This window comes from Heloderma suspectum, chromosome 7 (genome assembly GCF_057233095.1).
Source record: "Heloderma suspectum isolate Gila_16-S chromosome 7, 16-S_ref, whole genome shotgun sequence".
NCBI lineage: Eukaryota > Metazoa > Chordata > Lepidosauria > Squamata > Helodermatidae > Heloderma > Heloderma suspectum.
In genome coordinates this window covers 41,226,494-41,248,198 of record NC_139464.1, presented here as the reverse complement: position 1 = coordinate 41,248,198, position 21,705 = coordinate 41,226,494, and the positions used below count along the sequence as shown (strand labels likewise).

The window sequence follows — 21,705 nt, the reverse complement described above, 5'->3', positions numbered from 1 at the left end:
TTAACCATGCCAACAACTCACTCTTGCCAGGTGTGCATGACAGGACAAGGCATGGTGCACCCCTGCCATGACTTGCATATGCAAAATGGCAGCCGGCACACAGCATGGAGCCCCTGCAGGTGAATTAACTCATGGTGGCTTCCTGTGTCATGCGAACCAGGTCAAAGAGTGGTGAGTGGAAGAACAGCTAGAGAGAGTAGGGAAAGATCATGCAAGTACGGAGCACCAGTAGCCTACAGCACGTTTGGGTGGAAACTAGTTCTCCAGATAGTTTGGACTTCAACTCTCAGCATTCCTGATCATTGGCAATGCTAGCAGGGGCTTCTGGGAGTTGAAGTCCAAAACATCTGGAACACCTTCTGCCCACCCATGGACTATGGGACTACATGTTGTTCAGGCCACAGCTGAGAGCAAAGGAGTTCCTGCATTGGAGGAGAAAGGTAAGACCTGCATTTCCTAGACCTAAATCTTCTAGCCTCTTATTACAGATGATGAGACACGGGAGGGCTTTGCAAGCAGAGCCTCATGGATGTCCCCAAATCTTCATGACAGCAAACAAGCCCTCCTAGATCCAGACTTCAAATTCTGAGGAAGAGGCCAGTACACTTCCCAAGGGCGAGGAGCTACCCTGCAATCTTTGTTCCCATGAGACAAATTTTGTGTTTGTACACAGAAAAAAATGACAGGCAAGGACATAGTCAAGTGAAAGTACTGGCAACCGTACCTCGCCTTCCCAGGGGATAGGGTAGCCGCTTGCAGGAAGAGATCTCTTGTATCAAGGCTGACGACGATTGCTAAATTCTCCCTCCCGTTGGACCTTCAGTTGAAATCAATGGTTTAAGAGCACTTAACTCTGTATTGGATTGCTACTAGCACATGGACTCTGCCACGGAAGCTGGCCTCTTGGGACTGCCAGTTGGGAGATTGACAAAGAGGGGCTGAAGCAAAATAAACCGGGTATGTCAGGGACAGATCTACTGCACTCTGCAGACTTTCCTCGCCAATGGCTCTAGGGTCTGGATTCCCCCGCCCCGCAATTTTCCCAGGCCACGCTGCTTCCCCTTGGCAATCATTCTTAAGCCCTGCAGCCAGAATTAAGCATATTAAGCAGGTTGCAAACCTCCATAGTTAAGCACAAGCAGAGATACATGAACTGCTGCAGTACAGAATGCTGGTTTCTCTTTCCAATCACAAAGCAGCACCATTTGCCAGCTTCAGGGAGGGGCCATAGTTTCTAAAAGGGAGAAGCACTTTGCATGAAGAAGACTCCATCGCTGGCTTCTCCAGTTAATATGCTCTCAAGGAATAGAGCTGGGGAAAATGCCTGGCTGAGGCCCTGAAGAGCCACTGCCAATCAAGAGCAGGGAGAGCTGCGCTAGAAGGCAGCTTCATGTGTCAGGCATGTCAGGCAGGCATGATGAAGGCAGCTTCATCAGTGGAGGCTGGTGGCGCCGATGTCAGTGGGGCAGTGAGTCCACTCTGGGTTTCAGTCAGACCAGTCAGAACTCCAAAGGAGCTATCCAAGGCACTTCCACGGACTGTATGTCATTTCACAGCCCCCCACCTCCAATATTCTTCACCTTCTGTCCCAAGATTCCCTACCCGAGAACAGCGAGAGCTGCTCTGGAAGACAAATTCAGAAACAAGATGGTCCCCACACGACTACTGCCCCTACACAAGAGTTCAAAGCAAGGGAGGGGAGTGTTGGAAATCACTTGTATAAGTCTGAGGTGCTGTACTTGCAAAGAGGGAGTGGGGGGAGAAGAAGGGGAAATCCAAGGCCAAACTAAACGTTTGGCTAACCACTCTTAGTGCAGCTACGAGAGATAATTTTCCTGACTCTTACATAAGCACTCGCAGCCCCAATTCAGACTGGGACCATGGCACTCCGGGTGAGGGGGGGTTAAACCTTCCCCCCACCCATTTCCCCCTGAAATTCTACCCACTGCCCCTTCCCAGAGGTTAAGAAAAGAAAAAAAAACCTCCATTGATTCCAAATGTAGACTTTTTTTTCTTTTTTTAAACTCACCCCTTCCAGGGGAGAGATTCTGAAGAAAACACGCATGTGCATGTGCGGGGGGGGGGGGGTTAACCCCCCCTCCCAGCGTGCTATGGGCCTGATCCAAATCAGGGGCCCATGCATTTACACAAGAGTAAGGAAAACTATCAGGCATAGCTACTATGTGTGATTACCAGCATGTTTCGATTGTCCCCTGGACAAGGGTAGACTGCACGATTCTTGGCCCAGGGAGTGAAAGAGGAGACTGGCACTGACAGGAAGTTGGGCTGTGAGGTAATAGGTATCACTGAGAAAGGGACAGAGTTGAAAGAGCAGAAGCAAAGTGAAAGGCAGGAAGAGATCAGGAGAGAAGCAGCAGAATTCTGGGTAGATGAACTTGCTACAAATTCAGAATTTTAGAAAAACACAACAGTTTACACCTAAATGCAGCAGCTGCCAAAAAGAACCATTCTCCCATCTCCCACTGAGCCTTTGGCCGCTGTGTATTGCTTGCTCCCGGCTGAGGCATTCCCATACGCCCCCTCCCTTGGAGCTTCCCTGCCACCAGCTCTCACCAGAAGGGAGCAGAAGGCTTGAGAGGCTGGGGTTTATCTTCAGCATCCTTTTCCTCAGAGGTTTGCTGCACCTTTCTCCTCCTCCTCTGCTTCGGCCTCCTCTTGTTCCGGTTCTGGCACCTGCTCCACTTCCTGCAGCAGCTGCTGCTGCTCCTTCTGCTCTTCCTCCTCTGGATTGTCACCTGTGCTCTGCACCACAGCATGCAGTACAAAAAAAGGAAGGAAGGAAGGAAGGAAGGAAGGAAGGAAGGAAGGAAGGGCAGAAACACTTGTGAGACTAGCTCTTGGTGATTCTAGCTCATCTGTAAGTGCTTCACAAGGAGTGAGAATTTGGCTCTGGGAAGAAAGGCAGTTCTGGGTTTAGAGATAGTGGCTCCTAGACTGAACTATGAATCAGGAAGTCCCCAGTTCAAATCTCGCCTCTCCTATGAACTCACCAGGTGGCCTTAGGGCAAGCCATTCTCTCTTTCTCAGCCTCTGTCTGCAAGGGGTGTGTGTGTGTGTGTGTGTATAAAAATATTGACTTCTCTTACAGCCTTCCTCAACCTGGGGTCTTCCAGATGTGTTGGACTACAGCTCCCACCAATGGCCATGCTGGCTAGGAATGATGGGAGTTACAGTCCAACACATCTGGAGGACACCAGGTTGCGGAAGGCTGTTGTAAGCACTGCGGCTAGATAATGCACGTTAAGTGCTTTGGACACTCGGAAGCACTATATGGATATTAAGTACTATTAGTGTTCATTATTTGACAACCTCAGCCTTCTGGGAAATTCACCTTGTTCTGGGAAATTGATCTTGTTCTGGAACATGGAATGAGAAACCACCAAGTAGACCTATCCTAGAAAAAGCTCACTTTCTGATCAACTTTTGGTCTTCCCCATCTGGTACATTCTCATGGCTACCAAAGGAAATGGGTACCAAAAGAGGTCATTCTGCCCCCCCCCTCCTGCTTTAAGAAGGGGGCCCAACATCTCCTTCTTTGTCTCCAGTAGTATTAAAAAAAATAGAGACCACAAGTCAAGGATATAACAATTGTGAAACACCTGGGGCATTTGTGTACCCACTACTGGGACCACAAGATGGAGCAAGTGGAGAAGAGATCAAGGAATGACAGGTGGCTCTAGACTCCTTTGTCAGAGTGCCTGCAGAACCCCCATGTTGGTCAGACTAATGGTCTATCTGTCCCAGCATTCCATCTCCAAGGCTGAAGACTAGACATAAGATAAAAAGAGAACATTCTTCAGACACACTCCGAAACCACCTTCAAATCTGACCTCTCAAGACACACCAGTGACTCAAATGACGTGTGAATGCCCCCATCCCACCCCAGATGAGTCTTACTGATGTCTCCTCCTCTGATGCCTCATGAGCTCTCCGCAGTCAGAGAAGAGGCAGTAGGTGGGCAAGAGAAGAAGGCAAAAGAGGTAGAGGAATAATATGTTTAGGTTATCAGGATGTCTGACAGTTCAGGTTTCAAGGCAAGCTCACGATGCTGTGAGGACTGCAGTGTTAGAAATCTGCCCATGTCTTCTGGCATACCCAAATCCAGAGCAGCTCCAACCCAGGCTTAACCCAGGAGCTCTCGGTATCTTACATCCATCTCCAGCTTTTGAGTGGCCAACACCAGTCTGTTTATAAACACTAGACCGTGTAGCCCAAAGCAAAGCGGCGTGCCTTGAACCAATTTGCCATTTGACATCTGAAAAGATAAGAAGTGAGAAAATGGGTCACTCAAAATACATGCTGTTGAATCACTGCCTTCACCTTAATTTTCCGGATGGGCTCAGGACACAGGCCACTGGGTGAGCCGCACAGCTCCTTTGAGACCACACACAGGAACTCCGACTGGTCCTCACTCCCATAATTATAGGATGACCCAATATTCACCAGCTGGGAAGTATAAGGGAGAGAACGCGCGTTATTCCAAGGGATGTAAGGCTACATGCACTTGCCTATTCTGCCTGCCTTACTCCAATTGCTTCTTTTGTGTATATAATAATATTATTATTAAAGTCTGGACTTAAAATGTGGGGGATGGGATAATGCGCATGGCAAATGTGTAAGGGTTAGGGAACATGGAGCAATGCAAGCAAAAACATCCACCATACCTTGTTTTCCATGGGAATGGATGAATCTGTCAATGTTGTTTTTTCACCGCTTTGCATTTTCCCAGTCCTCAGTGTGTTTCGTCTCATTTCTGCATCAGTTTGTACTTTATTTTTGTTTTTAAAATCCACATGAAAACTTGTTTGCAATTTCGTTGGCATTTGTCCTGATAAACCATTTTTGGTATGCAATTTAGGTTAATACACACATTTTTTGCAAGCGGCTCCCCCTTATCCAATGATTTTTTAGTACTTTTTCAACTAATGTACATATTTTTGTGCAGACTTTTTCCTAACACACACATTTTTGTATTTGTAGAATCATATTGGGAGGGGCCATAGCTGAGCGCGACAGAGCACACGCTTTGCAAGCAGAAGGTCCCAGGTTCGATCCCTGGCTTCCTCAGGTAAGGTGAGGAAAGAATCCTGCCTGAAACCCTCGAGCGTCTGCGCCAGTCAGTGTCGGCAGTACTGGGCTGGATGGACCAATGGTCTGAGTCAGTAGAAGGCAGCTTCCTATGTTCTTATGTTCCATATTGCAAAATCCTGAGAAGTGCAAACACTGAAGGATGACTGTGTTCTGGTTTGCATAGGTATTTGGCAGGTGTGACTCTGGCATGCTCCTATCGAAATGTGAACTCAGCGAAATTCTCCCCCATCTCTAGTGGTGGCCCTATACACCCCAAGCCAATCAGGAATAGTGGCTCACCATGCAGGACTGAAACCATTTTTAATGTAGAGCTACAGTAAGGCAGAGGAAAATCTGCAGGGCAAGCCACCTCATGTAAAAGCAAATGAACTCTGGCTTATAGAGGCAGCTGCCACAGGAATGAGTTTAGGGGCAGGCTACCTAGTGCCTTCCAGATGTGTTGGACTACAACTCCCATCAGCCCCAGCCAGCATGGCCGATGGATGTCACAGTCCAAAACATCTGGAGGGCACCAGTTTGCCTGTCCCTAAAGGAGCTTCCCCAATGCACCTGCTTTCTTCCCCATTGTCACAAAGCTGTACAAAATGGAAGCTATAATGCACCATAAGCCACCTTCAGCATATTGTTTTGGAAAGGCAGCACAGAGGTTAAAAACCAAATGCTAAATACTCCTCCAGTCCATGCCTGTTTGGCTAAGATTTAGGAATATTGCCAACATAAGTGCACACATCTTTCAGACCTAAAGAAAGCCCCATTAACAATTTATGGCTGCAATCCTATGCACTCTTATCAGACAGCAAATCCCACTGAAAGCAGAGGGACTTCCCTCTGGGTAAACATGCACAGGATGACATCAGAAGTGTCTTACCTTACAATCCCATACATGTCTACTCAAGAAGGAAGCCCCACTGAGTTCAATGGGACTTATTCCCAGGTAAGTGAGCACAGGTTTGCAGCTATATGTGTGTGTGTGCGTTGTGTGTGTGCGTGCGTGTGTGTGCGTGTGTGTGGTACTAAAGAGATGAGCTATACATGTAGCTCCAGGCGATTCAACCTGTGACATGTTTGAAGCGACCACAGCTCCTTGTTCTCAACCTCAGAGGACCATGCACCATCATGCAACCTGCTGGCTGGGCAGTCATCCTCCCTGCCCAGAAGCTATGCTTACAGTTATTTTTTGTATGACTGAGTCTTCTGATCCTTTAGCACAGTCTTTCCCAACTTAGGATCCCTGAGTGCTATTCGACTACAACTCCCATTATGGGCCATGCTAGCTGGGAATAATGGGAACTGTGGTCCTCCATCATCCTTTATTTGTTTATTTATTTATTTCATTTCTATACTGCCCAATAGCCGAAGCTCTCTGGGCGGTTCACAAACATCAAAACCAAAAAGCACACAGTAAAACAATATAAAATATAAAAACATTAAAACCACACTATAACAATACAACCAGAGTAAAACCAGAGTAAAACCTAGCAGCAATGCAGAGATTTAAAAAACAGATTTAAAACAGCAAAGCTAAAAGTCTAGAAAGCTAAAATGTTAAAATGCCTGGGAAAATGAAAAGGTCTTCACCTGGCACCGGAAGGAATACAATGTCGGTGCCAGGCGAACCTCACTAGGGAGCTCATTCCACAGCCAGGGTGCCACAGCAGAAAAGGCCCTCCTCCTAGTAGTCACCCACCTCACTTCCTCTGGCAGGGGCTCATGAAGGAGGGAGCTGTAGTCCAATGAGAGTTGTAGTCCAACAGCACCCAGGCATCCTAGGTTGGGAAAGACTGTGCTGTAACCCAGCCTTTCCTGCATACCTGTTCAAAGCGCCATCCATCTGACATGGTGGAAACCATTTGCGTGAGCTCTTCCTCCTGACACTGCAGCACTCGGTACACATGCTTTGGAGGCACCTAGAAGAAGCAGGAGAAACAGCCACCAGGCGCCATGTCAGAGTGGACCCTTCAGCCTAGGCAGACGCTCCATTAGAGAACGGGGCCAGCTGGCATGGCTTCGCACCCTCCACGGCAGGCCGTATTGGGGAGGACTCTCCACGTGCTGTAGCAAGTCAAAGGCAGGGGCAATCACTACATGTCAGAGCACAGGATGTGTGTGCATTTGTATTTATTTGAAAGCTAGAAGCCTTTAGTTAAGGGTAGGGATGTCCGTCACTGGGAAATCCGGTTCTTTTTTGACTTGAAGGCGTTCCACAGCGTGCACGACTCACTTTGCAACTGCGAGCTGAGCTGCAGGCTGTTCCCTGAACTCTGAGAACTTGTTTGGAGGGGGGAGAAAAGTCGGCAAATCATGTTCTGCACCTTGGATTCCTCCTTTAGAGTTCTGACAGGTTCTTCCTGAAACCCGGAACAGATCCACCACCCAACTGATGTCGGAGCCACCAGCCTCCGCTGCTATTTTTTGGGGCCTGCCTCACAATTTACATGCCAACTCCATGTCTCTCACAGGAGGGCCTCATGTCAAGGGACAGGCACTAAGCAGATGGGGGACATTCAAAGTAATGATGGGACCACAGCTCAGAAGTGGCGCACCTGCTTCACATGCAGAAGGTCACAGGTTTAATCCCCAGCATCTCCAGTTAAAAGGGCAGAGTGCCAAGTGAAATGAAAGACTTCACCCCGAGAGCCACTGCCAGACAGAACAGAAAACACTGGGACAAACAGTCTGACTTGCTTTAAGACAGCTTCATATATTTCTGTGGCTTCTTCTTGTCCCTTTCACAGCAACATGACAAAAAACCCTTTCGAAGGTCAGTGGATGCTCCAGTTTCATCGAGTGCTCACAGAACTCCCTCTCCCCACCCCCAATATTCTCTCTGTTCCCAAGCATTCCCAGTGGATTCTCAGGAGTATTCCGCCCAACAATTATTCTTTCATCCTTTTCTATTTTGCAATTAAAGCCACAACCCGAGATACAGGCGCGCAAGAGCTCAGAAATTAAACCATAAGGGATTCAATCAGGTCCTAAAAGACTGGCCTACTTTCTCCCAGATGTACTGATCATCAGTCCTCACAATGTGGAATTTAATAATTTCAGTCATTTCAGGGAAGCACCATGCCTCTGAATTCCTTTCTTTCTTTCTTTCTTTCTTTCTTTCTTTCTTTCTTAATAATATTAATATATACCTTAATATAATAAAACCTCTAAACAGTTGTACACAGCTTTCCCCAACCTGGAGCCATCCAGATGTGTTGAACTACAGCTCCCATTATCCCCCACCTGGCCATGCTGTCAGGGGATAATGGCAGCTATAGTTCAACATATCTGCAGCATGTCAGGTTTGGGAATGCTGGTCTTACACATGAAATCCCCTTGCTAGCATTATTTTTCTTTCCCTCCTTTCTGTAGCCACATCCCACCATACCTGTGTTATAGTGTAGTCCTTTTCCTCCAGTCTCTCCTTGATTAGTCTGATCAGAGACCCAATGTTGTAGAATTCAGCTTCTTCCAAAACACCTTGAAATAAAGGCAGAGAGCTCAAGGGATACAGAAATGAGCACTGAGCTGTCATATTGTCAAGCTAGTATTGGTAAAAACATAAATATTTCGTTATCATAGTCATTCTATAACCAGGAGGCTTGTACATGTTGGAACTTGAGTTAATTCAAGTAACAATTATATGCTGTAAAAGTTTAAGCGTTACATAGATCAGATTTTGAAAGGTAACCAGCTATAAGCAGAACTCCGGGGATAGGGAGGTAAGGCTACAACTTAAGCCCACATGTAGGGAATAATTGCAGGTGAGCTCATTAGGTCTTATTCAGTGCTGGGTGAATACCTCAATTCCATGGATGAATTACACACACAACCATAATATGGTACTGCGCCAGAATTCAGCTTCTTGGGAATCATAGCTTTTTCATTTAAATAGAAAACACACGCCTCTAGACCTTATGATTGTTCAAGCAGTTCTTTACATACGTGGGCTATGGCTGCTGAAATCTCAAAAGCCAAAGCGCTGGCTAAATAAGATTTCCAAAAGGTGAGGGAGTGAATGGGGCTTCGGTGCTCCACAGAACTCCCTGCTCCTGCCCACACCTAGCACAATGAGCAACCTCATGCAAAATAGTTAACACTGCAAAATTTCACACCCTTTTCTTTCTTTTTCGCTGGCCAAGAACTTGTGCAGCCGTTTTAAGGAGTTTGTATGGCACACCGGCACGTGCAAAATGGGAGCGCAAGCAAAGCACTCCATACAAGCAAGAGATAGCTCTGCTGGATCGAGCAGAGGTCCACCCAGTCCAGCTCTGGATGCATCTGCACAGCCCAAGCAACAGCTTCTCACCCACTTGGTTTTCCCCAGTATCTAGAGCTTGAATATAGCTATCACAGTATCTATAGGTAGACCGATCATCCATGAATTAAAACAGCAGTTCCCCTACACTGACCGCAGTGACCACGCATCTGAAATCATGGTTTATTTATGACTGCGCTGGCCGTGCAATCATAAATAAACCAAGACCAAAAATACTGCATCTGAGACTCAGGAAACCTGCTCCCAGTTAAAATAGACCGTGCCTGCAGGACTTGCAAGCCACAAATCAAACAGAGCCAACCAACAGATATACAAGTCTCCTGTTTTGCTGCTTTCTTGGGGCTGGAAAGACGAATGGGGTCATCAACCACCTAGCAATGTTCAAATGTGCATTTGTGACAGCCCCCTTAGCTACTCAAAGTTTACAGGCGTGGAGATGCACAGGCATGATATAGCTAAGATGGGGGTAGAGGGTGGGAGTCATGCCATCTACCTTCCCTCCCCATCCAATAATTCAAGCCCTGTCACAATACATAGGAAGTGAGCAGTGTTCAGCTTGGTGGGTCACAATTAATTAAGAAGATAACACTAAATCTGATTGACCAGTGGTCTGAATTACAGTCAAGCTACACACTATGTTAACTGTACAGTGTCTAGTGGGGGATTTATTTATTTTATTTTTTACTCTAGCGTAAGTGCATGCATCCCCCATTCGAATCAGGACTACTGCATGCTGGGAAGGGAGGATTAAAGCTTCCCCCCACCCAATATACACACAATTTTTCTCCAAATCCCCGCTCCCTCTGAAGGGAGGTTAAAATAAGAAAAAAGCCTTGATTGATGCCAATGGAGATTTCTTTTTCTTTTTGTAAACACCCCTACGTGCACGGGAGAATTTCAGGAAAAATGGCGGAGGGGGGAGGTTTAATCCTCTCCTCCTGTTGTGCAGTGATCCCAATCTGAATCAAGGCCACACATACCTACTCTAAAAGGGGGGGGGGATTATCCTCAGCTACGTAATTAATGTAAGGTGTTGTTTGATCCTTTGTAATAGATAGTTTCAGGGACTGAATAAACAAAACTGGGAAGAAACTAGATGACAAATCTATGCAAGAGTCATTTGAGCTTAAAAATAACCATCTCCCCCATATGCAGGTGATTCCTCTGCCAAGAAGGAAAGAAATATATATTTCAAGGGCTTGGTCATCTATGAATAAACCATGACTATGTCCAACTTTCAGAGAAAACCTATGCAGTCATCAATGTGATGCTGCTGAGAGAAAAGGCAAATGTAATTTTAAGATATATCATTAGGAGGGGGAAATAAAGAGAGATATGGAAGTATTAATACAACTGCACAAAGTAATCTTGGAAGCTTCCTGTATCTATTGCACACTCTTAAGTGCAAAGAAGAGCTGTGTGAATAAATAAATGAATGTGGGGATGAATCTCAAAAGAACCAAATACCAAAGATAATGCAGAAGGCAGATATTATGTCCTGAATATATTCAGAGATGGGGGAGAAGAGGTAGCCATGTTTAAGATGATCCACTTAGGTTAAATTGAGGTGTGTGGGTGGGGGGAGGGGATGATCGCAAGTGTCCCATTATTAAATTTAAGGTTAATGAGGAGAAAATTGTTTCATTTTTTAAAAATGTAATTGCAAAATTAAAATATATATCATAGAATCATAGAATAGTAGGGTTGGAAGGGGGCTACAAGGCCACCGAGTCCAACCCCCATATATAAAAAGAAGAAAAGACATCATTAAAGCATATACAGACATCATTAAAGAATATACAGACAATGACTTCCTGTTAACCGGTGACCATGCCAATATAAAATCAACCATCTCTCTAGACCAAGGGTGCACAACCCATGGCCTGGGAGGTCACATGATGCCCAAGCCTATAACTTCACACACCCCACCCGAGGGCTAAACACCCACCCCACCGAAGCTGACAGAGATAATTCTTTTCCTGCCACCGCTACCAGCAAGGAAAGAACAAACTGTATCAGGATTGCCGGTGCACATATGCATGTGCACGTGTGTGTTTGCATGCGTATGCATGCAGACACACACATGCGGCCCCTAAGCCAGCATTACATGTGGCCCTTGGGGCCGAAAAGCCTGTGCACCCCAGCCCTAGACATATAATCAATAAATTTTTAATTCTTCCACATCACGTATAACATTATTCTGTAGTATTACAATAAACAGGATCTATTTTAGATAAATGGAAGAGAATAAGGATGGATACTATCTTGAAATTTATCATTCCAAAATGGACAAATACCACGCATCTTTCAATAAAATCTCAAGCATCTGACTTCCCCTTGCATGAATAGGTTAATTTTGTCATAATAGCTACATACCAAATTCGGGGGGGGGGGGGGGACAGTCTGATTAAGGAGAGGAGATCCCATCTTCCACCCCAATAAGAAGGTTTAGGGAGCAATCCTATGGCTGCTAGTCAGCAGCTAGATGGCGAGAGGATATGTGGTTTTCCAGGAACCGACCTCGGAGCCCATGGTCTGAGGCCAGTTCCCAGAGAACCGACATTCCACCCGTCTCATGCTGCCTTCCAGGCAGCACGGAATGGCCTCGCACTCCATGCTCGGAAGAGGAGCGCTGAGCAGCCACAACAGGGCATTCCGGAGCGGGGAAGGTGGAAATGCCAGTACAACATCCTATGTGTTGTCCAGCAGCCTCCTCCCCTGCTTCACGTTCCCACAGCTAGACAGCCAAAATCGGATGTCCAACCACAAATACAGGGCAGGGGAAGCGCAGAGGGAACGATCCCCTCTGTGCTTCCCCTGCCCTGCATTGGATAGGCGGTCGACTCCAAGTTCGGAGGCGGACGCTTATCCCCATAGGATTGCGCCCTTAGAGAATTTTGTGGCAGGAAATAAATTAAACACCACTTCTGTACTGCTATTTTCTATACAACCTTTAAGATAATTTAAAATTAGCAGCACTCTTAAAGGATCAGCAGGTATTCTCCAACCTGCTAGTTGCATAATATAAACAGACTACTATGCCAACAAGGAGAAAATTGTTCTAAGAGCTGTGCAGAATGTTGGAATTGTCTCCCCAGAACCACTGTGAACAGTAAGACAAGTCATACATTTTGAAAGACAGAAAACTCTCAAATTATGAAGCTATCTGATGCTCCAACAAAGTCCTACTGGAATAAAGAAGAGTATTTCTCACATCCCAAAACATTTTCTAACACATAAGAAGAAAAATGGGATATGGGATAAATGGGAGATATGGGAAAGATGGGAGATATGGACTGGTCAGGTGCAATAAAACTCAGGAATTAACTCATCACCATGTTTGGGGACATAAAGGAGTCTTTACAAAGGAGACATGAAGGAGTCTTCACGAACTGGATAAAGAACTAACTCATCACCATGTTTTGGGGACATGAAGGAGTCTTCCCTATCCAGAATGATAAGCTAGTGACTTCGATAGATGGTATGAGGATGTATTTCCTTGTAGCATTGATGGTACAGTTGAGTTACTTATCTCATGCTGATGTTTTCTTGTTAAGCTTATTCTTCAGACACCTCCATTGTGTAGCTCTAGTCCAGGAGCAGACACAATTCAGGCTTGTTGGATCTATTTTGGTTTTTACTAGAACCCCCAATGTCCATCAGCTAGAGCCAGGTGCAAAAGACATACATTTAGAAGAACAGGGTGCCTCTGAGCCTAGGTCTTTGGTTTCAGTACAGAACTGAACTCACAGTCCTTTCACACAAAAGCCCACCTCCAATTACCCCAAGCTTTCTTCATTTCAGTGGCCCCAATTTAGGTAGGAAAGGCCATTTTGTTCTTCCTACTGCTCAGCAATTGGGAGTCAGACATCTCTTGCATAGACCAATAGGCCCTGATCTACTTTCTGCCCACCCCTGCTCTACTCTCAAGCATATGGCACACTACAATCTGGATGCTCCCGGGCTACGTTATTTTACAATATGGACTTATTCATTAGGAATGCTTTGAGTGTGGTGAATGAAGTCTCTGTGGAAGGGGATGGACTGAGATGACCTTCAGGTAACCTTGGGACTAGAACTTTTGTCAAAGATCATAGACACTGATTCCTTGGAGGCTCATCTTTGATCCCTTAAGTTACTCCTTCCCAGCAAGAGGAGCTGAAAATCAATGCTCTCACTCTGCCTCTAAAAGAGCTGTACCCACTTTGGCATAAACTTCATTTAAAAAATTGCTGCAGCAGCAACACCACTGTGGCTCCTGCTCTGATTGCTGTCCAGCCATAGCCTTCAGGATGTCAGTACAAGATGCTGCTTCCTGCAACATGGGCAAATAAAAATTTGCCTTCCCTCTTGTTAGCCTGACATTATTTGCATCCGTCTCCTCCCCAGAGGCACACGTGACTTTTGCTAGCCGGCAATGGGTTTGGCACTTAATGAACCCACAGAGGAATTTGAACAATGCCCAGGAACCAACATTCTGTTATTACCCAGAAGCCATTCGGACCTGCCATCTTATTTGGAACTTTCCCTCTTGCAACGTCCCCTTTTCCTTTCTCAGCAAATCTAGATGAATAAGCAACTATGGCTGATAACAGCTGGAAACCCACAGAGGGAAATGAAGAAACAGGCCTCCCTGCATCGCCACAGATGGTTATTGTTGTCATCATTAAAATGACCTTACTATTATTTTCCTTTCCCTCCCATGCACAGCATGCCCGCTCCCAGATACAGATGGGGAATAGGGAAAGATGTCAGGATATGAGGTCACTCGGGCAGGGTAAGCCCTAAACCAGTGGTAACTTTCTGCTCACAGCAAACAGTTCTTCCCCTCTTCTGCAATGCAGAAAATTATAAAGCAGAGCATTTCACAAGACAACTCACTCTTGACTTTCTCATCCCCACTCCCTATGAAGAAGGGGAATTGGTAAGTATACATACATACATACATATTGCATTTCTATACCGCCCCATAGCCGAAGCTCTCTGTAGACTGTAGATTAGCTGGATCAGTGTCAAAAAATAGATAAGATATGCCAACTGTATAGTGTGCATTCTTTTGAACTATGAGCACTTTGGAATAAGGCATACCCCTTTCTATTTTTCAGGGCCATGGCATTTTGAAAAGAAGGACACAGCTTCCCTCACTTCTTACTAACAGGGCAAAACTTTAAACATTTAAGACAAGTACAAGTGCATTCTCAGGGATCAACGTATATTGTCACAGGATAATATATTCACTCTATCCCTTTCACTCCATAAACAGAACTACGATAAATGTTGACATTCCCTGCACACACATCAATGAAGCAGGCACTTAAAAAAGATAGGAGAGGATCTGAAGTACCACAGCAAGAACCAGCTGTACCACTGTATCTACCGTGGATGTTAGCAGAGCCACAAGATAATCTTTCTTTTGGGACTGTTATTTCTCATTTTGCAGGATACCAGCAGCCTTCCTCAACTTGGTGCCCTCCAGATGTGTTGGAATACAATGGCCATCATGCTGGCTGGGGATGATGGGAGTTGTACTCCAACACTGATGAGGTAAATCACATTGGGAAAGGGTGGGCTAGTTCATCCAGTTCTTGGAGTCAGCTCGACTCATACCTCCAGGCACTCCATTCATTCCACCGCCCACTTCAGGCAACAGCAAGCAATCCCAACCTGGGTGTTATAATTTCCAGATCTGAAGGCTTACCTTCCTCAGCCATATCTTTATCCAGTACCAGCTTCCCATGTCGGAGGAAATTCAAAATGGGTCCAAAATAAGTTGGATCCCGATCAATGAGGTATGCGCCGGTCTCATCCTAACAAAACAAAACAAAAAGCAAAGAACAAACAGAGTAAGTCCTACCTCACTAACTTTTTAGAGTTCTTTGAGAGTGTCAACAAGCATGTGGATTGGGATGATCCAGTAGACATTGGCCTGGTTCGCGCCGAACACGAACCCATGCTTTGGGTTGTTGAATTCTGGGTTGTCATGATGTGTGAATGCGGCCATACTAACAAACCATGGTTTGCTAACCATGAACAACCCAGAAAGAGAAGTCATGGTTTGTTGCTGGGTTGTGAACTCTGGGTTGTTTAAACCATGGGTTGCCATTATGTGTGAGCTCAGAACTGTAGATTACTCATGGGTTGTTTCACCAACTACAAAGGCAGCAGGCAAGAGTGGTCAAAAAACCCAGCTGCTCTTCATGCCAGTACGACAGCACCACCAAGGCATTTGGGACACAGGGAGGGAGCTGGCAAAGGAGGAGGGAAAGAAACAACCCAGGGATTAAGAAAACAAACATGGTGTGTTCAGTTGTCTGTCAGACAATCTCTGGGTAGGGCAACAAAGCATGACTTAAATAAACCATGGCTAGTATTATGTGCAAACCAGTCCACTGTATACTTGGACTTCCAAAAGGCTTTTGACAAAATCTCACACCAAAGGCACCAAAACATTATCAGAGAAAAGGAGACCTCTAATGAATCAGTAACTGGTTAAAGAACAGGAAACAGGGATGTAGGAATAAATGCCAGTTCCCACAATAAAGAGATGAAAAGTGTGGGATTCTCCAACAATCTATATTGTGACCAGCGCTTTTTAACTTGTGCATAAATTATCTGGACTTAGGGTTAAGCAGCAAGGTGGCCAAGTTTGCTGATGAGACTAAATTATTTAGGGTGGTTAGAACAAAAAAGTACTTCGGAGCTCTTTGGAGCAAAAGAGCTCTTTGGAGCAAAGAGCTCCAAAGTACTTCTCCAAACTGGGGAAGCGGGCATTAAAATGGCAAATGCAATTCAATGTAAGCAAGTGTAAAGTGATGTACATTGGAGCAAAAAATCCTGACTTCACATATATACTGATAGAGTCTGAGCTGGCAGTGACTGACCAGGAAAGGGATCTCAGGGTAGTGGAGGATCACTTGATGAATATGTCAACCCAGCGTGCAGCTGCTGTGGAAGAGGTGAATTCCATACTAGGTCTTATTAGGAAAGAGATCGAAAATAAAACTGCCAATATCGTAATGCCATTATACAAATCTATGGTGCAACCACACTTGGAACATCGTGTACAGATGGTTGCTGTGTTCTCAAAAAATACACTGTAGAGGTGGAAAAGAGGGCAACCAAAATGATCACGGGGCTGGAGCAGGTCCCCTATGAGGAAAAGCAACAACTCCTGAGACTTTTCAGTTTAGGAAAAAAGGTAAGAGGGAACACAGGGAGGTGTAGAAAATTATGTATGGTTTGGGGGAAGTGGATAGGACTTCTCCCTTTCTCATAATACTAACACTCATGGTCATCCAATGAAGATGAATGGTGGGAGATTCAAGACAGACAAAAAGAAAATACTTCTTCATAGAACACCTAGCTGACCTATGTAATTCACTACAAGATGTGGTGATGACCACCAACTTGGATGGTTTTTAAGGGGGATTAGTTAAATTCATGACGAAGAAAGCTATCAAGCAGGAGAGGGCTATTGACTTCATGTCCTGCTTGTGGGCTTCCCATAAACATCTGGTTGGCCATTTGTAAACTTTGAAAACAGAAACTTTAAAATTAAAACTTTTGTTTTAATTTTCTCTCTCGATGATTAAATATACTTTAAGGCTGCAATCTTATATACATTTACTTGGTCACATTAAATTCTCAGGAAATGCTCCTGAGCAGACATCCATAAGACTGTGCTGTAAGTTCTTAATGCAGGGGTAGGCATCTTGGTGCCTTCCAGATGTTTTGGACTACTAACTCTCATAATCCTTGACGATTAGCCATACTGGCCAAGCTTATGGGAGTTATAGTCCAAATCATAAGAACATAAGAGCCATGCTGGATCAGACCAAGGGTCCATCTAGTCCAGCATTCTGTTCACACAGTAGCCAACCAGGAACCCACAAGCACAGAATGAGCGCAACAGCACCCTCCTGCCCATGTTCCACCGAAACTGGTGTAAATAGGCTCACTGCCTCTGGTACTGGAGGTAGCACATAGCCATCAAGACTAGTAGCCATTGATAGCCTTTTCCTCCAGGAATCTGTCCAACCCCCTTTTAAAGCCATCCAGATTGGTGGATCTGGAGGGAACTAGGTTGCCTACACCTGACCTAAGGTATGGACCCATAAGAGCACCAAGTACCAAGATAAACTCTTGAACTTCCAACACTGCTCCATATTAGACTCAGGTGTACCTTGGAGATGAGGAGACTGCTATTTAAAATAGCGGAGACTGGTGGCTCCGATTTCAGTGGGGCTGTGAATCCATTCTGGGTTTCAGTCAGAACTAGCCAGAACTCTGAGCTATCAAAGGCGCAGAACACATTTTGGGGATAGGATTCAGAACCTTGGATAGCTCCTTTAGAGTGCTGAGTGGCTCTGACTGAAACCCAGAATGGATTCATGGGCCCACCAAAATCCAAGCCACCAGCCTCCACTGCCTTAAAACTGTAGCCGGTGGGGCTCTTAACATGCAAGCAACATTGGTGGGCAAGACAACAGGCAACAATAACATTTGTGAGAGTCTTTGCCTATCAGTTTTTATCAGGAAGTTGTGTACTTCCAAGATAAGGAGTGCCAAACAACAAATCAGCTACCCCAGGGAATTTATCATCGCACTGTAACAGTTGCGCACAAAGTGGAGGCAATGCCACAGATGCCCCAGGGGTGAAGACTTTCCAATAACATGTGCAATGGGTTGAATCCAGACTTTAGTCTGACGTAGCCTAGACACACTGAAATCAATGAGGTTAACCTCTGTTCCATTGATTTCACTGGGTCTGCTCTAAGAATGGCTGAAGTCTGGATCCAACCCCAACATATTTATTTCTTTTTCAAACTCCGTGTGCTCCCAATTTGATTCCTTCCTGGATGTGGCCACTTCCATAGGATTAGCCCCCTTCTTTAAGAGGCTTAGGGCGCAATCCTATGCAGGTTTAGGCAGGAAAAAGCCCTGCAATTCCCAGCATTCCCCAGCCAGGTATGCTGGCCGGGGAATGCTGAGAGTTGTAGGACGTTTTCCTGTCCAAACCTGCATAGGATTGTGCCTTGAGGGTGCAATCCTATGCGAGTTTAGACAGAAGTCCTACAACTCCCAGCATTCCCCAGCCAGTAAGGCTGGCTGGGGAATGCTGGGAGTTGTAGGACCTCTTCCTGCGTAAACATGCATAGGATTGTGCCCTTAAGCGTATGGCTGAAACGGCCAGTCCCTTGAAAGACAAAAGGATCGTTTATCGCGAAACTAAGCGCCGCGCGGCCCGGGAACACTTTTGCCAGCAAAGCAGCCGCGCGTGACTTTGCATAAAACGACTCCTTCTCCTGAGCAGGGCTTGACCGCTCCGGCGAGGGAAACCGAGGGAGACCTGGCTGGCGCCCAGCCACGGTTCCTCCGGAGTAGCAGCAGCACCCCAACGCCCACACGGAGCGAGCCCTCTGCCCGCCTCTCCCTGCCGCGAGACGCTGGCCACGCAGCCGAGCTTCAGGGGCGCAGCGTGGCGCGCACCCGCTGGCGCAAAACAACGCCGCTTCCTTACCCGATCCGACTGCAGCTCCTCTCCCTGGCACAGGCGGCAGAGGAAAGATTTCTGCTCGCGGCACAAGGTTTGCCGGGTGGTTAAGAAGATCGTGCCGCCGACGTTCAGCCTCACCCATTTGCCCCGGCTGCTAGGGGGCGCCGGCGGCTGGGGGCTCTCCCACGCGTAGGAAGCCCTCTGCGCTGCCTCCCCTCGGTCCATCCTCATCTCCCTCGCTGTCTGCGCGTTCCTCCTACTTTCACAAAAGCAGGCGGGACGCAAATGGCAGGTGCTGGGGGCCCCGGAGGATTCTGGGACTTGTAGTTTTCGCAGGGCGTGGCCGCCTTCCGAGTTTAGAAGATGCGGGGTTTGGTGTGTTTTTGTCTTGTTTTCATCAAGGGGTCCTTTGAAAGAGACATGCATCCATGCTGCTCTTAGGGCTGACAAGCGCAAGCTGCGCTAGTTAGAGCTACATTTAGTACTCCAGTGGAGGCTGGGGGCACCGATGTCAGTGGGGCTGTAGGTCCGCTCTGGGTTTCAGTCAGAACGCTAAAGGAGCTGTGCAAGGTGCTGGATCCAATCCCACAAATAGGGATCTTCTGGGAGCCTTACAAGATGTAGTGATGGCCACCACTTTGGATGGCTGTAAAGGGGGATTGGACAAATTCATGGAGGAGGAGAAGGCTGTCAATTACCACAAGACGTTGTGATGGCCACCGATTTTGATTGTGTTAAAAGGGGAGTTAGACAAGTTCCTTGAGGAGAAGGTTATCAATGGCTACATGCTACCTCCAGTATCAGAGGCAGTACGCTGGGGAACAACAGTGGCTATTGCCTTCATGCCCTGCGTGTGGGCTTCCCATAAGCACTGGTTACAATGCCTGAGAGTTTTTGGTTTAGAAAAAAAGGCGACTAAGGGGGAACATGATAGAGGTGTAGAAAATTATGCATGGTTTGGGGGAAGTGGATAGGACTTCTCCCTTTCTCATAATACTAACACTCATGGTCATCCAATGAAGATGAATGGTGGGAGATTCAAGATAGACAAAAAGAAAGTACTTCTTCATAGAACACATAGTTGAACTATGCAATTCAGTACCACAATATACTGTGATGGCCACCAACCTGGATGGCTTTTAAAGGGGATTAGATAAATTCATGGAGGATAAGGCTATCAATGTCTAGTAGTCCGATGGCTATATACTACCGCCAGTATCAGAGACAGTACGATGGGGAACAACAGGGGAGGGCTATCGCCTTTATGTCCTGCTTGTGGGCTTCCCATAAGCATCTGGTTGGCCACTGGTAAACTTTGAAAAACAAAACGTTTAAAATTAAAACTTTTGTTCTACTTTTCTCTCTCTTGATGAAATATACTTTAAGGCTGCAATCTTATATACATTTACTTGGGGAGTAAGTCCCATTATACTGTGGGAAGTGTGCTGTGTGCAAACGGCCTCACAAAATTCTCCATCCTATTTGTCACCGAATTCTCCAGGGAAAGGAGAAATTCTCAAACAGTTTCTCGGAGGTGAAGTTCATCATTAGCACTGGCTGTAGCCTGTCTTCTTTCTTTTTTCCTCAGGGTTTTTGCTTTTTGTGCTGCCCCTGCAAAGGGCAACAGCAGCAAATGTGTCTGGTCACCATTTTGCATCTTTCACAATGCCCCATACCTAGTGTCATTCAAAGGCACTGTGTATGCGTGTGTGGGGGGGGGGATTTTCTATTATACACCTCTCTGTTGCTTTGCAGCCCCCTAGGCTGCCTGCACTGCCTGATCCTGCTGGCATGTTTTGCAATTGCCGTAAGATGATCCAGAGTCATTCTTCCTCTTTGTACATACGATTTCCCAAAGCTCTTACGTAAACTGGCTTCTGGTTACTCCTGTGCTTCAAAGATTACTTGGACAACAAGTACATGGCAACAAGGGAGAAAAGGCCTTCTCAGTGGTGCCCCCAATTATGGAACGATCTCCCTGACGAGGCCCACCTGGCACCCACATTGTTCTTTTCAGCCCCAGGTTAAAACAAGCCCTCTTCTCTCAGGTATCTGGCAGCATATAATAGTTTTTAATCAGGTTCTGGATTGTCTTTGGTTGTTTAAACATAGTGTTTAGAAACATGTTGCCTGTGTGTGTGCTGTCTGTTTATCTGTTTTTTATGTAAATGGTTTTGCATTTTGTATCATGTATTATTAACGGTTTTTAATATTTGTGAACCACCCAGAGAGCTTCGGCTATGGGGCGGTATAGAAATATAATAAATGAAATGAAGTTATGCTCTATCACACATATAAGGTCTTTCTTTAAAAACAAAATCCCCCCCCCCCTTGCAAGTCTTTATTCTGGTAATCAGTAGCTTGGCTTTCAGTATTTCAGCTCAGTGCTTTCCAAAGTATGAAGCAGAGCTCGCTATGGTGGCATAAATAATTGCCAGCACAGCTGAAAGCTCCACCTGAACCCCACCCAGTGGGTGTTTTGTTTAAACCAGCCTTCCCAAGTCTGGGGCATGCTGGGACGTGTAGTCTGATACATCTGGAGGACACCAGGTTGGTGAAGCCTAGCTTAAGCTGAGCTGAGGAACACAGCCATTTCAGTATCACCCTCCAAGATGCACCTGTCCTATCAAGTAGTAGGCTGTGTGCCCTGTGTCAATGTTAAGACAACCCAGCCTTCTATGTTTACAGGCTTACTATTTTCTTAGGATCCATTCACAAGCTTGCTGTGGGTTTGGGGGCTTCCCTTTTTTTGTTTTTTGTTTGTTGCTTTGAGCTACTTACTCTTGAGCCATATGAGTTAGTGAATCCCCAAAAAGCTGCCTTTCTTTCA

General features: G+C 46.0%; 1 protein-coding gene across 3 annotated transcripts in view; it reads right to left on the bottom strand.

Annotated features, from left to right (window-relative positions):
- Positions 1-19,145, bottom strand: part of KCTD17 (potassium channel tetramerization domain containing 17) — a 34,496-nt gene extending 15,351 nt beyond the window's left edge. Inside the window, exons 1-6 of one of the 3 annotated variants that reach the window (XM_084809741.1) lie at positions 18,900-19,145; positions 15,078-15,186; positions 8,489-8,580; positions 6,924-7,019; positions 4,342-4,467; positions 2,575-2,763 (exon numbers count right to left, since the gene is read on the bottom strand). In XM_084809741.1, the coding sequence (XP_084665867.1) occupies positions 2,629-2,763; positions 4,342-4,467; positions 6,924-7,019; positions 8,489-8,580; positions 15,078-15,186; positions 18,900-19,106 (765 nt within the window). In that variant the 5' untranslated portion in view covers positions 19,107-19,145 and the 3' untranslated portion in view covers positions 2,575-2,628. Of the gene's footprint in view, positions 1-8; positions 2,764-4,341; positions 4,468-6,923; positions 7,020-8,488; positions 8,581-15,077; positions 15,187-18,899 lie in introns of all 3 variants that reach the window. The other 2 variants (XM_084809740.1, XM_084809739.1) reach the window with 2 other exon arrangements.
- Between the last annotated feature and the right edge of the window lie 2,560 nt (positions 19,146-21,705).